The sequence below is a fragment of the Eptesicus fuscus genome, chromosome 3 (assembly GCF_027574615.1).
Source record: "Eptesicus fuscus isolate TK198812 chromosome 3, DD_ASM_mEF_20220401, whole genome shotgun sequence".
NCBI lineage: Eukaryota > Metazoa > Chordata > Mammalia > Chiroptera > Vespertilionidae > Eptesicus > Eptesicus fuscus.
The window spans coordinates 89246970-89262504 of NC_072475.1; the positions used below are offsets into that span (position 1 = coordinate 89246970).

The 15535-nt window shown below is 35.1% G+C and overlaps 1 protein-coding gene across 2 annotated transcripts in view; it reads left to right on the plus strand.

Annotated features, from left to right (window-relative positions):
- Nucleotides 1-15174, plus strand: part of VGLL3 (vestigial like family member 3) — a 46713-nt gene extending 31539 nt beyond the window's left edge. For both annotated transcript variants that reach the window (XM_028128058.2, XM_028128059.2), the window contains exon 4: nucleotides 9173-15174. In XM_028128058.2, the coding sequence (XP_027983859.1) occupies nucleotides 9173-9216 (44 nt within the window). In that variant the 3' untranslated portion in view covers nucleotides 9217-15174. The remainder of the gene's footprint in view (nucleotides 1-9172) is intronic.
- Nucleotides 15175-15535: the final 361 nt, after the last annotated feature.

Consider the following 15535-nt stretch of genomic DNA (forward strand, 5'->3'; position numbering starts at 1 on the left):
ACGGGGCCACATGGAATGAGAGGGTACTAAGAGAAAAGACATCCTATCTCACTGTGCTTATGTGTTGCTGAGATGTTTATTCTTGTCACTCATGAAAGTGCAAGTGAAGTTTTTATGTGCAGAATAAGGACTTGGATCACTTATTGATTAAACTACCCACTGTGTATAATTAAACTACACACACTCTATTAATACTTGCTAATTTGTAAAGACTGTGAACTAAAAAAACCCCACACAAAATGGATTCATTTTCTATTCGAGTATTAATTTTGTAAACAATTTTTTATGGATAGCTCTCTGAAATGTTTTCTTTTTGCTTTTTAATTTGCAAGCAATGTTAGACAATGCCATCATCCTTAGATTGTTCTTAAATGAGTTGTCACCAACTAGCTATGGTTGGGATTGGGGACTTTTTCAAATTGTCATGTCTTCCCAAGAGAAACATGTGTTGCTCACCTGCGAGGGGACCTATAGAGGTTGAAAGAAACTCCTGGGTAATTCTAGCATGACTCCAAATGGAGAATCACTCAAAGATAAAAGGCTTGTTTTAGGGGTCAGCCTCTTTTGTATCAGCAAAGTATCTTTTCAATAATACTTTGATATTTCTCATATCACAGACAAGGGTACATCTAAAAGAAACAGCTCAAAAGAAGAAATCTGTTTCAGAACTTGTTCCCAGAAAATTTTACATTAGCTTTCAGACAGGCTGCAATGATTATATACAAAATTCTATACGGCCTGTGGAATCTACACATTCTCTTTATTCTCTTTCGGGCTGCCCAATGCTTCTCTTATTGTTCTATTTATCAACAATATAAGGTTTCACAAACAGTTGTCTGTGGCCAACATGTTCTGAATTCCTAGGCAAAAAGATGACCAAAAACAGTCTTGCAAGAGACTGATGTGAAGCAAAATCAGCTGGGTTTTTTGTTTTTTTGTTTTTCAATACAGCCTGACATACTGGAGATTTAACTTCATGATTTTTGTCAACCACAGCGTGTGCTATATATAATACATATTTTCATAGCTGCTTTGAGCAGTATCAGATTATGCTTAGCATCCTCATAATCATTGAAGCTCTATTTATGTGTTTTTTTTTTTATTAGATAGACTTTTCTGGAAAATGTCAGAGAACAAGCTTGTGAAAAATTACTTATGTCAATGTAGAATTTACATATATATGTGTGTGTGTGTGTGTGTGTGTGTGTGTGTGTGTGTGTGTGTTTAACATATTTCATTCTTACTCTTTCCCAATATGTTTTGATTTAATGGAGAGATTGATTAAACCAAATAGTCATAAAAATAGGTTTGTATTTCTGCGGTTCTAAAGTAATATTTTAAAATCTCATCTCTTTAACTCATTAATACTCACAGGTAAAGTGTCTCCCCTGTCAGTGTTGTGTCCCTAATTATGGTTTTATGGAGAAGCAAGGAATCCAGATTAGCTCGTCCTCTGGTTGGATTATCTTTTTTCTGGATCATAAAGCTGTCACTGCATAACCTAGAAACCTTTTTAAAGATGCATGTTTGGCTGCATTTGTTATCCAGCAGATGTCTGGATCGTTAGACTCTCTTGAGAGCACTGTAACTTGTGGTTTCAGTTACAATAAGTGATCCAAGCATTTTTGGGATTTGCTCCTCTCCAGTTCTGGGAGAAAATCTGTAGAAGAAATTACAGAGGGTGTTCCATTTCACTCCTCCCCACTCCCTTTTCCCTTTATTCTTTGTCTCTGTCTTCAAAGTTCCTTTGTATCTGCTTTTGAAATTGAGGTCACTGGATTGGTGAGCAATGTCTGCATTCCATATTGCACCCCCTGATCCCAAACTGCTTTTACCCAAGAGGTTTTCACACTGACATTCAAATTTTGAGCATGGTAAATTTCCACTATGATCAAAAACGATGTAACTCCGTGGTTTTCATTTTACTTTATATCGTATGCAAGGTCAGCTTTTAAATGACTGATTCAGATTTGTACCTCCATATCCCGATGCTTAAAGTATTTGCCAGTTTCCCTTCCAGCAGGGCATTTTAACATATACGTGTGTGAGGAAATGAAGTCGCTAAAGGCAAAGGCTGAAGATGCTGTGCTTGGGAGGGTTTGTGATTCTGGAGGGAGTGAGGTTCTGAGAGGGCAGACAGACCGAGGTGCTCGCTGGCTGCGTCTGGGAAAACACCTTGGCACTAACTGCTCCCGCCGGCAGTGTCTGCCTCAGGTGTGCAGGTGCTGTGCTCCTTACAATAACGTAGTAAATGATGGTCTACTGGGTTTTACATTTCTACTCTTCTAAATCTGAATTTAAAGACATTTTGACAAGTTCAGACAGTTTTCACCTCATTGATTCTGACAGCACTACTGCATGGAGATTTAAAATCAATTCTAAATGTGCCTTGAGGAAACATCTTCATAAGCAGAAAAACCTCCCTCTGCTAATAAATGATTACACTGTCATATTTAGGAGTCTTTTACCATTGCTTTAGTGTGTAAGAGATGTAATGATAAGAAGGTAATTGTAATTCAAATGTCATAATATATTTAATCTTTTTTCAGGGGGTGGGCGGGGAGAGATTAACCAAAGAACTTAAATGCATAAGCATGGTGAAGGCCTGGGGCAGGGAGTAACAGGGGTGAGATGGAGGGGTCAATGAGGAATAAAAGGGGACATCTATAATACTTTCAACTATAAAGGTAAATTTTTTACAAGTACGTCTTATTTGGAATGACTTTAAAAAGAACTATTGTTCAACATTTAAGTACTAAGTGTGGAGGTACTTAGTACTCATCAAACTGGCAAAATATTTTTAATATATGAGAAAAAATGTTAATATGCCTAATATACAAAAATACTTAGAAATCTATGGAGAAATTACTTTCTTAGAAGCATAGAAAATTGGCCAAAGATAAAACACAGAGAAAGAAATGCCATAATCAAATAATGTTCAGCTTCACTAATGCTGGAAAAACTGCAAAATGAAACAATTAGATACTTTCAATCTGTAATAATAATAAATGGGAAATAAATTACGATTGTACAGACTTCCTGAAACATTTAACACCAGCAATGACAATGAATATGCAAATGTAAGTATACACAGTGTTTGGGTTCAGCAAGCATATTTTCAGAAATATCTTATCCACTAAAGCATTCACGTAATGTATATTCACCTATTTGTAGGTGTGTATATCCAAATGATGTAGATTTATAGAGAACTGTGTAATTTATGGTATAGGGTGCAATGGATATTGTACAGCCCTTCCAAAGGGTTTATCTGCATGTATATTCTGGCATTGAATGGCTTTCCAAGGTAATATTGCTGGTGAAATAAGCATGTTGTAAGCACAGTATAAATAGAGGTGTGAGTATGTGTCTACATCCAAAGTATACTGAGCGAGTTGTTTGATGATGGGATATTATGTAGAACGTTTACTTTCTAAACACTCCATAGCTTGATTTTCAAACGAGAAATCTATGCTGTTTTGAAATTAAAAGAAAAGAATAAAGGGGGACTCCATGGTGGCTAAACACGATCTATTTTGATAAGCACCTGAAATGAAATGGGAGCTCCAAACTGGGTCGCTCTCACTCCTACTCCCCGCCGCTACGTTAGAGTTAAGGTGCTACCTCCACATAGATCTTATTTGGACATTCTTAACTAGCATTTAAACCAATTGTCCCAGGGCTCAGACAAACAAATGCGGTTGTATGATCATTACCAGTGATAATTTTATAAAGTAGGAGGAGACAATATGATTGTCTCTAGCATCACTTTCTTTGTGATCATTTCTCATTGTGTCAGTGTTAGAGGTGAAGGTTGGATATTTTGATAAAGCATCTAATACAGTGTTGTATATATTTATATTTATAATGAATATGGCATATCTTATTAAAGCAGGGATTCGTCTTTTTTTTTTTAATTAAGAATAAGCTACCAACTTATTATCTAATAGTAAGCATTCTGATTTAAAAGGGTTTCTAGACTCTTATTATCTACTAGAGGCGTGGTGCATGAAAATTCATGCACTGGAGGGGGTGTCCTTCAGCTCAGCCTCCCCCCTCTCACAGTTCAGGAGCCCTCAGGGGCGGGAGGCAACCTGGCGATCAGGGGAAGGCGATGCCCCCATTATACCCCTGCTGCTGCCACTGCTGGCAGTGCAAGACTCAGCCAGCCCTGGTTACCTGAGCCTCAGGCAGCCCTGGGTGGCTGGGCAGCCACCATCTGAGACTTGCCTCTGCCTTGGGCTGGCCCTGGGCAGCTGGGGGGATAAGGGGACTGGGGGACTCTGGAGGCAGGCGCCCCAGCAGGGCTGAGGGGACTGGGTGCCGCCATCTTGTGGCTGTGGGAGCCGCCATCTTTGAGGGTGTGGCAGTCAATTAGCATATTCCCTCCTTATTGGCTGTGGATGCTGCCATCTTTGTGAGGGTGTGATGGTCAATTAGCTTATTCCCTCTTTATTAGATAGGATGAAATGAAAAAAATTATATTTATTCATTTAAGTATTTTCTTTACTTTTAGGCCATAAAATATTCTAGCCACACTTGCAGGTTTTATGTTTTACTTTTTCTTCTCTTTATATCAATAGCATGTACTGCTAGTGTATGTTTACCACATTACTTTTATTACCTCCAGCAATAAAATTAATTAAAAACATATTCTACTTTTTTAAGTGTTGTTAAGCGATTATGCTTCCTTGGAAGTAAGACGTGCTTTTCTAATGGATGTGACTAACAAACATTGCCTAAATCTCAGGTGCACCAGAGTGTCACCTTTTCAGTAACTATTTTTATTATTTATTTATTTTTTCTACTCAGTAGCAGAAAATGTAACCTCACCAAGTGTGAGTATTCTTAGCTCAACCTAATGATATCTCCATTGCGTTTAGTTTGAAACAATTTACCCGAGCTGGCCTGGTGCTCAGTCGGTTACAGTACCGTTCCAATATGCCAAAGTTGTGGGTTTGATTCTGGTCAGGGCACATAAAGAATCAATAATGAATGTGTAAATAAGTGGAACAACAAATGATGTTTCTCTCTCTCTCTCTCTCATCAATCAATAAATAAAAGATTTTCCCATTTAGAGATAAAACCTCTTCTCAGATTCTTCCTTCCCTCACTTTCTCCCTAGGATTGTCTGTCTACTCCTAAAGTTAGTCACATTTCAAAAATTGTCAATTAAGAGGTTGCTGTCAGATGTTTGGTCTTGTCATTTCAATCCTCTCCTGGCCTTTGTGTCCAAGCATATTTCCTCCCCGCGCTCTTCCTCTCTCTGCATTCTCTGTACTGGGCTCCCCTGATAATGAACTATTTCACTTGATTTCAGCCTCAGTGCTTGTGATCCTCCCACATGCTCAGGTGGTGTGGCCCATGTCACTTCTCCTGCCACGGGGTGCCCATATGATAGCTATGGAACATAACTGGCAGACTCACATTAATACTTTCTGAGCCAATGTATCCTTCTTGGAGAACCCAGGGAAAATTGAGGATCTAAGGAGGAGGAATTCTCCAGGCTTTTCATGCTTGCTATTTCTACTTCCTTATCCCCAGAGTCTTCTGCAAAAATTGAATCTGTGAAGCTATTGCCTCCCCAAAATCTCAGCTAGAAAATGAGAAAATGAGTTATGGTGCCTTATTCAACAGATTTTTCAAATTTTAAAGGGAGATCATATTACGATCTTCCTTGATCAAGACTTCTCTCCTATTCGTAATGATCCTAAATTTATTTTCTGTGTTCATACTTTCTTCACGCTCTTCCTGGGTCTGGTTTTCCCTTTTTCTTTCGGTGGTCAGGTGGTGGTGGTGATAGAAATGGAGGGGGGAACTGGGTCTGTGGGCTGAGATTTCCTTTTCAGTTTTTCTTCTGAGTCCCAGACTCCCAACTCGGAAGCCAACGGTCTGATGTCTTTGTTTCCAGGTCCATTTCTTACGACAACCTCGTAGGCCAAATGGCTACCTCATGTCTTCAATGTTCACACTGGGGAAGTTTGGGGGGAGGTGGTTATCTATATCAAAAAACATTTCAGTTAATATGACATAGCCTATTGCATTATTAAAGTACATAGTCTTCATTCGAAGTATAACAAATAGTAATCATTTACCACAGCTTAGGAAAAACATTGCAGATGTATAGTTAAGAAAAATCACTAAGACAGCTATTTTGTTAATCCTGATATCAGTTCCATTAAAGTGTTTCTAAATAGTGAAAAAATAATATAAAAATGCATTAGCGATTCTTTGAATTGATTTATGAAAGAATTTTGATTTGGGAAGTTAGGATGTATAATCTAGTGTCACAGCCTACAGCCTACATAGTCCATACAGGAGACGCCAGGCTCTGACATCAGACCATCTCGTCTTCAATCCTAGCTGTACTGCTTGATAGTTGCATAACTTTTCTTAGTTTCAATTTTCTCATTTGTAAAATGGATACTATTATAGAATGGTGGGTGGCATTAAATGAGATATTTCATGTAAAGCACTTAGCACAGTGCCTGGCATATTCAGCCCCCGAAAAATGCTCATTAACATAATTTTTATGCTGTTTATTTTCCTTTCTACTGACAATCTCATTGACTAAATGATAAAGCAAATGTGGATTACAAGTCTAGAAGATAAATATGGGTGATTTCAGACAGCTAGTGGGGAGATTTCAGGATACGTTATAAATTTATTTTATATTTTATATGGTTTAAGTTAGGGAAGTGAGAAGAAAAAAAAAAAAGCCTGAATAGGAACAAAATCATAGCAGTGGGTTTTGTGTTCTGGTAAACAATTTAGGGAAATCCTAAATATATGTAGATCACATAAGGATGATGAGTTAATGATATATGCAGACCACATAAAGTTCATGTGGATTAATGATTCCGTCCTCTTTAACCTTTATTGGGAAAACTAAATGTACTGCATAGCTTTTTAATGTCCTGATCTACCCTCATCAACTGTATAACAAGAACAATTATAGCCACACTTCTCTGTTGCAACTTATTAGTAGTAGGCTTTGTTGCTTGTGGTTCATTTTCTTGTGCTTTGCTTATGCCTATTTTGAAATTTACAGGTATGACTATCTGACCATTAAAGGAAAGGTTTGATTTATGTGCCTTCACCACATTAGATATTTAATGCATTTCAGGTCATAGATGAATTGAATTGATTTTTTTAAGGTAATGCAAAGACTTGACAACAACAAAAAATTGAAGAGATGAAGTTATAACGAGAGAATGCCTTCTGTTATTCTGGTTGGAAAATTTAGGGCTATGTTAAGTAATTCAATTCTTGTCCACAGAAAAAGGCTAACATGATTTTGAAGGAGTCGTATGTCTTGGCAAAGCAAACTAGGGATTGCCTTTATTTAAAGGGGAAAAAAGACACTCAAACCACTTGATGATTCCAACACTATTCATGACTTGCGGTGCTGACATTCTATAGATTGATGGAGTCTTCAAGTGTGGAAATACTGAGTCATACAGAAGATGAGACGTTTTAATAATGAAAAAAAATATTTATGCAGTCAGCAGATTGTCAGTTAAGGTGGTTTCGATTATAAGAGTCACCCAACAGAGACTAGGGTATGTTGTAAATTATTCTAACCACACAATCATTTGAAAATGAGTAAAGCAAACAGAGTGAATTGGTATACCCCAAATCCTTTTATCTCCTTTCTCCCCCTCATTCTCCTCTTTATCCTCCTATTCCTCCTTTGAAATGGGGGTAGGGGTAGGGGGCTGTAGACTCTGTATCTAAACATAATATATGTACACATGAGAAAAATAAGATGAGACTAAACTTTCTTCAGGAAGTGTTGTTTTTCTCCACAAATGCTACAGAATTCAGTGACTTGTGGTTCTCTGAGTTGCTTGTTTCCTATTTGTTTCTTTTCCTTTATGTAGTTTGTTTTGAGACTGTCTTAATGTCTCCCATCAATGACTAGCTAACTGTGTCCATTTTGTAATGATAACCATTGTTTCATAAAAATCTTTGACAAGTTGGAGAGACAAGAAATGAAATCCTTGCATCTGGTTTAGTAACAATTGCAGTTGAAAACCATGCTGGTTCATTTAACCGTTCTATTGCCGACATCCAGCCCAGACTTCAGCAGTTTTAGATCAAGGACCAAGAAGCTAGCCTGTGATCCCAGCACCCACAAAACAGCAATCAGGCTGCGTTCTACCCCTTGTGTAATAGCCTTAACTTCATGTTTTGGTATTTGGTTTAAAAAAAATTAAGAGCAACCATTATTCTGGATATTTACTCTTCCAAATATTTATGCCCCAGGACAAAAATAATGGAAACTGAAGAAAATGGCTTCAAGTGGGTATAAGTTGAAGGAGTTATACTAATTGCCCATATCAGAAATTAGTCCATTGACTATATGAGTACCAAATCAGAGTTACTTTTTTGTTTCATTTCCTGTTTGATAAACTTCTTCCTAAGTACTTTAGCTATGCGTTGGAATTCATACATGTTCACATGTTTTTCTTTTGTCACTATTCTTTTAAATTTACCTGCAAATTTTATTTCCTTTCTATGAAGTTCAGATTTTTGTAAGCCATCTTAACTATTTTCTGGAGGAAAATGTGATAAAAATAAGTACATTTATAAGTAGACTATAGGTTTGTGCTATTAACTGTGAACTGACTATATCTATTTTGCTGACAAAACTAGATTCAGTTTTTAACCCTGTCTAATTGCTCACTATAATTTATAGCAATCCCACAGTGGAATACATTTCAAAATAACACTAGGATTTATTTACTATTTTAGTCCCCAAAGTATCATTTTTGTTACTAAAAAGTATTACAGTATTAACTCAAGTGTTGCCTAAATATCCTGAAGATTTGTTACATCATTTCCCCCCAATTTCAGCTCCCTTTGAAATTAGAAATAAAATGGTTTATTTTATTGTATTATTCACTCATACTCCCAGGAAATAGAAAATGCACTAAAGAATTTGTACTGTCCAAATAGCACTACTCTCTGGTCAAGAGTTCTTGTCACCTGTTGGTTGATATTTGTAAAACTATGAGCTCAAGCACTGACTTTCCTTAGAGATCAGGTGTTCTGACCTCACAGCCAAGATTGTCTTTTTGGTTCCTGTATCTCGTGCATTGTAGATGTTGCCTATTCTTTTAGTGTGACATATATTAATGCTTTTCGTTGTTCTCATTGTCACTTTTTCTAGGTCTACAGCACCAAGACAAGAGCAAGGAATCACCATGGTACTGAAATGCACGGTATTAATAAGTCAGATTGAAGCATGAGTCCTCGGGCCCACTGGGAATAGATGCTGCCAGGATTTGCCATTCTGCGATTGGACACCATAGACATGGAAGGAGAAGAGGAGTGTCAGCCAGCTGACTTTGCATTGGAGCCTTTTCTTGAGAAAGCACAGTGGGTCCTAGACATTGAAGAAAAGCATTTTTGTTTATTTTTCCCCTCATCTGAGCCTTTGTCAACTGTGCAACTCTTTTTTTTTTTTTTTGGTCTTGCTTTTATCTCAATACATGGTTTAATTTTTGTTTCATTTTGATTTTTTTTAACCAACCACCTTGTCAGGAAAAGATGAATCACAAATGAATATGCTCATTCTTTCAGGAATAAAATTGTATAGCTCTATGTGCATCTATTTTTGTAGAAATACAGAAAGTTTGATTTAGCATTGATGGGCTATTTTTGAGGGATGTATTTTTTTTAATATTGTAAAAAATCGTTAAGTTCTGTTTAAAGAACTTGCTCTCAGAGAAGCACTGGCAAAAAAAAAAATGTTTAAAATGCTTGTCTTTTAAGATGTCTGTGATATGCTCTGTGCTTTCTAGGTTACCTCAAGTGTTTGATAGTTTATCCCTTTTTACAGAAGTAGCACCATAGCCAAGCCAATATAGTGTTGTATTACATTAAATCTCAGTGAAGATTGAATTCCATGCTACCTTACTTTGCTTTGAGTAATATGTATAGCTTGAAAAGGAAGTTTTTTAATGAACACACTAAAGAAAGAATATTTGATTACTTTGATTTCTCCCAATGAGTACTTGTAGGTTGATTTAAAAAGTTTTGCATAAACCTGCAATCAGATGAAGAATTTGCATAGAATATGTAATTCTCTTTGTAGTCCATCTGAGTTTGATAAATGGAATCTGAGATTATAGCCAACTACTGGAAACAAACTGCATTTAACCATGCTACCTTTGAGTGCCAGTGATTTATTTTTCTCATTCATGGCAATTTTTAAGGTCATATTTTAAGTGGAGTTCTTTTCCTGGACATAGTGTGAAGGGATACTATTTGGGAAATTACAAGACATATTACAAAGCCTTTAATTCAATGACTCTTTCTGATCATGTTACCTATCATTGTGAATTGAAAACTAATGTAGTGTATGTGCAATATTTTAAACATAGGTTTTTGCAAGTTTGTTTTTTTTTAAATCTGGGTTTAGGTGATTTAATTCTTTATAAGAAAGACACTTAGAGCAAAATGAAATTTCAATTTGAATTTATACCACAATTACTGAAATTGGATTAACAATTTGACAATTTGTTATTTAAAATTTATTTTTGAAAACCCCAATTCAAGTTGACTGGCCATCAGAATGTAAATAAGGTAAAGTTAGAATTATTATTAAGAGCCTTTTAGAAAAATATTATTAAAGTAGCAGTTAATGATAGTTTAAGGACTTTTAATGCAAAGTCCATTCTTTTTTCCAGGTCTTTTCAGAAATGGGTCATGTTAAAAAGTTAATGTTATAGAGAAGTTTTTTGGTAAAAAAATTTCTCTCAATTTTTTTTTTCCATCCCTCTCTTCACCCATGTGAAATGCAATGTTTAGTGAAAGACCACTTTTTATCTTAAATTGTGTATATTATGTATGTGAACATTTTAGATATAAGAACAACAAAACCTCTGCTTAGCTAGGCAGAGTTCTCACAGATAATTTTCAAATATGTCCCTTAGCTGTATTTCATGTATTAATTTTCTTTCCTGGAGCATCTCATGAGGTATACGCTGTCTTGTGGTATTCTTATCACTCCATACATTGCTTCTTCTTAGCCAGACTCTCCTTAGCACAATATGCACATTGTTACCTAATTTGAGGCCCAAACTTAAGGTATCTGCCACTTACTAATGACATGAACATAGATTTTTAGGGCCTGGCTTAGTTAAATGATCTACATTTTGATTTATAATTTGATATATTACAGTTGTTAGTAATTTTGCCAAAGTTAGTGGAGCACAGAGTTGAATGTATCTATAAAATTGGTTTCATTTGTGTCCTCCTGAGTTTTCAAAGACAAGTATTTGGTATTCCCATGGGAAGATTCACTGGGGATTATTTATTTTTCTCTTCTTCCCTTGGACCTATTAACTTTTTTTTTCAGTGTCTCTGAGAATGGTATGGTACACCAACTCATTTAAATCATTCAATTGGATTTTCCCAGTTAAGAGAAGAAAAGTATTAACTCTCTGCTCTTTTCCTTATTCTCCGCTGAATTGAATTGAAGGAGAGAGAGCAATTAGATAGCTTCACTCTAAATTGAGACTGTGTTCTGTGTCACTCCTGGCAACCATAGGATAAAATGTTCCTTGTCTCTGGGGGCCTAAGAAAAGTTGGGGACCTAAATTCTGCTGTACACAGGAAATTTTTGTAAGTGAGAAGGGGCCTAGGTGTTGTTGGCACAGCAAGGATTAGATTTCTGCATATGCAAGGAGTGGATCCAATCTAAGTGAAAAGAGAATGAGTGCATGTCTATAATTGTCTGGCACCCCTTACTATGATGACATTATCATTACCAGCAGAAGTTATAAAAAAGGATCAGTTGTAATTTAGCATGGTGTTCTGAAGTTATTTTAGGTTTAAAATGCTAGCACACTCTGGGTCTGGTTTGCTAACATCAAAATGATGCGGTTGAACTTAGAGTCTTCCAAACTGCTTTATTGAGGGCTACCACCTCCTTCCTCAATTTCACGTGGAACCACTCTATCTTTGACTACTTTACAAATTATTCAAGCTTTATAAAGATCTGTGAGCTAGCCCCTAGAAAATGACCTGATTTAGTTGGCATCTAATCGATGCTTCCACCTAAACTATCATGAGCTAAGGAACAACATAATAGTGACAAGTCGATCCTAACAGGTTATTGGTCCCTCATTGTTTATTTGAAAAGAGTACTAAACTTTTTAAAAATCAGTGTTTCTTCTTAAGAAGGTTAACCATCCACTCCTCTATTTTTTCTTCTTTCTCATTCCTCTTAAAATTACTTACAATATTATTTTAAGCAAAAGTGGCCACGATTGTTTTGGATTTTGCAAATGAGAACTAGTGGATGACAAACGATTGAGGAATTAATTTCTTTAACTTTATAAGAAACTTTAAAAACAACACATTCCAGGCACTGGCTTAAAATGTGCCACTGAGGAACTCATTATTCATTATGCACATAGTATTTGCCCATTCCTACTCTAAGTGAGACCTATAGAATACATGACAAAATCTATCTCACTTTTACATTTACTGTCTGGTTTAATGTTACATTTGTAATTTAAAATGGCAATCAGAAACTATATTTCAAGGAACTGCATTCTACTTCTTACTGAGTGTCCCTTTGTTAGATAATATTTGCTGAATTAAGTCAATGGGACAGTGGATTATGTTAGAGTTCTAATGGGGATATGAATTGAGAAGTAGAATGAATTAATGGAAAAGAGCATTGTGTTGGGCATTAGGTTATTCTCTGAATTCTGGCTTAGCCACAATTAGATATATGTGATTTGGGGGTTTATTTACTTATCTCATGAATAAAGTGGGATAATAATACCTACTGGCAGGCTGTGAAGGTTGAAAATCATATATATGTATATAAAATCCATCATCAGCTCTTAGTAAATGTTCAATAAATAACAGCTACCACACATGTCTGTCAGTTGAGTGAGTAGGTCATCAAACTGAGCTCCTAAATGTAATGAGCTCTCTCTCTTTACTTCCCACACCCATTTCTGCAGCAGTAGGTACATCACTGTGCTTTTCCATAACAAATTAATGCAAGAGAATCTTGGCCTTCTACTAGGTGTTGAAGATAAAATGTAAAATTCTTAATTATCTCTAATATTTGAGTGTGCCATTTATGAAGGAAAATAACCTCTTAGTGGCATCTAGGTTCAACTCTGAGTTTTCTTACATATTCCAAAATTGGATTCGTTAGGACCCTGTGTATTTTCTCCAAAATTAAGGCAACAGGTTTGTTAAATCGCCAAAGTTAATATTTTTTTTCAGTTATATTTGGGGCTTCCTTAGCACCTGGAATAAAAACATATTTTTTGAAGTTATTCAATTTTTTTTTTTCTTCTTGCCATGGAGGAAAAACTGCAAAATATGGTGGAAAAAATTGTCTGCATGTAAAAGGGAGAAAAAAGAAAAAAAACACGCAGAACCCTTTAAGTTCTCAGTCAGCAGATTTACTCTGCTTGAGAAAAAAAAAGAAACAACTTTATTGGAAGCAGATGTTGACACTGTGTCGGTTATTGAAGATGGAAAGAGTTCAGTTGAACCATTGCAGTTACAAAGGGGTATTGATGGCAGTTAGAATTCCTGTGATTGATCACCTTCACAACAGACAGAAGGACAGCAGAAAGCAGAAACTTTGAGACCAAGACTGCAATCAGCCTGCCAGTTTTAATATGCAGCACCCAAGGATGCAGTTTTGTTTTGTTTTATTCTTTCATCCAGGATAAAAGACACATCCTTGAGAAAATGTAAGCCTTGTTTGAGAGAGAAATTAAAATGTATTTCCTAAAATCGTGGCCCAAGAACCCTTTAAATCTAGTATGAAAGCATTAAAACTATTATTAAAGTTGTTTTAGAAAAGTTAGGTTAAAGTTTTTGTTCAATGATGTATATTGTAGGTGAATCTGAAGACGACACAAAGGTGGATGACTCTGAGATTGGGGTACGTGTGGGCCTGCAAGGAGACCTCAGTCTCAATAGCCTCAACATGTTAATTATCTTAGTAACTTGGTCACAGAACAGACTTTCAGAATTTTTCTGTAGGTTTTTTTTTTCTTTTAGTGCTCTCTGGGAATATTACCCTATACACTTTTCCAAAGTATAGAAATAGTCATTATTATTAAACTATCATACTTTTCTTATTTCTTATATTGTCCATTGTGCTTTTTTTGTTTGTGTGAAAAATATTTTTGTAGTTCCAAATAATTGATCAAACTATTTATCTTGAAATTGCAAATGAATTTAGTCCAATAAATTTCTCTATCACCCTTTTAAAATTCCAAGAAATAGTAAGTGTAATTTGCCAATTCCATTGTCGAAGTAAACAACGACACTTTCTAGAAAAGTGCAGGTCGCCATCAATTAGCTTTCTTTCAAACTGTTTCTGGACTACTAAATTTTGGCTTAAGAATAATTCTTTTACTGTACAAGATTCTTTAGTTAGCTTTTTTGGTATATGCATAAGATGTGAACTTTTTAAATGGTATCTCTTTATACTAATAGAGATGTACATTTTTTCCTATGCTGTGGCAAGGGCAAAAATTAATGATTATTTACATACTTGATTTAATTTCTTAGGATATTTACAATCTTGGATATTATATTTGATTTAAAAATACTATTCCATATATTTTAACAGATTAACAACATAGGGAAGGGTTTTCATGTGAATTATTTGTATCATTTTAAAGTGCATATATTGAAAGGAAAACACAGATTTGATTTGTTTTCATCATATAAATCTAAGTAAGATGTACTTTTATAAAAAACACATAGTATGTTAAACTTATATTTGTTACTTGGTTAGGTAACCTGAAAATTAATGCTAGAAATATCTCACAATCTTGAAATACAGTGAAATTCCAGATTTGTTAGTTTTATGAGTAATTTTATGCTATCTTAATTTTACATTTCCAGAAAGACAAATGAATCTTAGCTATGTTGTCATTCTTAATTTACAAAAAAAAAGAAAAGATATAATTCATAAAATTTTGGGCTTTAAAACTAATTATAAAATCATATTTCCCCCTGTTTTTCTTGGGGTTGGGGAGAGAGGCATTTTCATATTTCTATTCGCTTTTCAAATGCAGGTCTCATAACTATGTGTTGATGATATAAGATAATGCAGGACTTTGTAATAAAAATAAATGTCATCTTCAATTTGTTCAATAAATAATTTAATGTGAACTTAATGTTTATATTTAATGTAGCATTTTGGTTTCATTTGTATTTCTTGACTCTTAACTAAAGCTGCTTTCTTTTTATTTAATTAAGCAACTTATAAATATCTTAGGAAATTAAAACATCATAGGTTTTTTTTAATGAGGTTCAATTAATTTTTATAGCCAAGAAATGTGTGTTACAGAGAGAAATAGGTTATAAAACCATTGTTAATAATGGACCAGCAAGTGAAATGGGCTATATTACATAACCATGGGAAGCTTATGAATATCTTAATACAATATTTCTAAAGTTATAGATAGACTCTTTTGGAGAGAGGCATTTATTTTATTTTATTTTTTACATTTGTTGATATAGATGAGCAGTG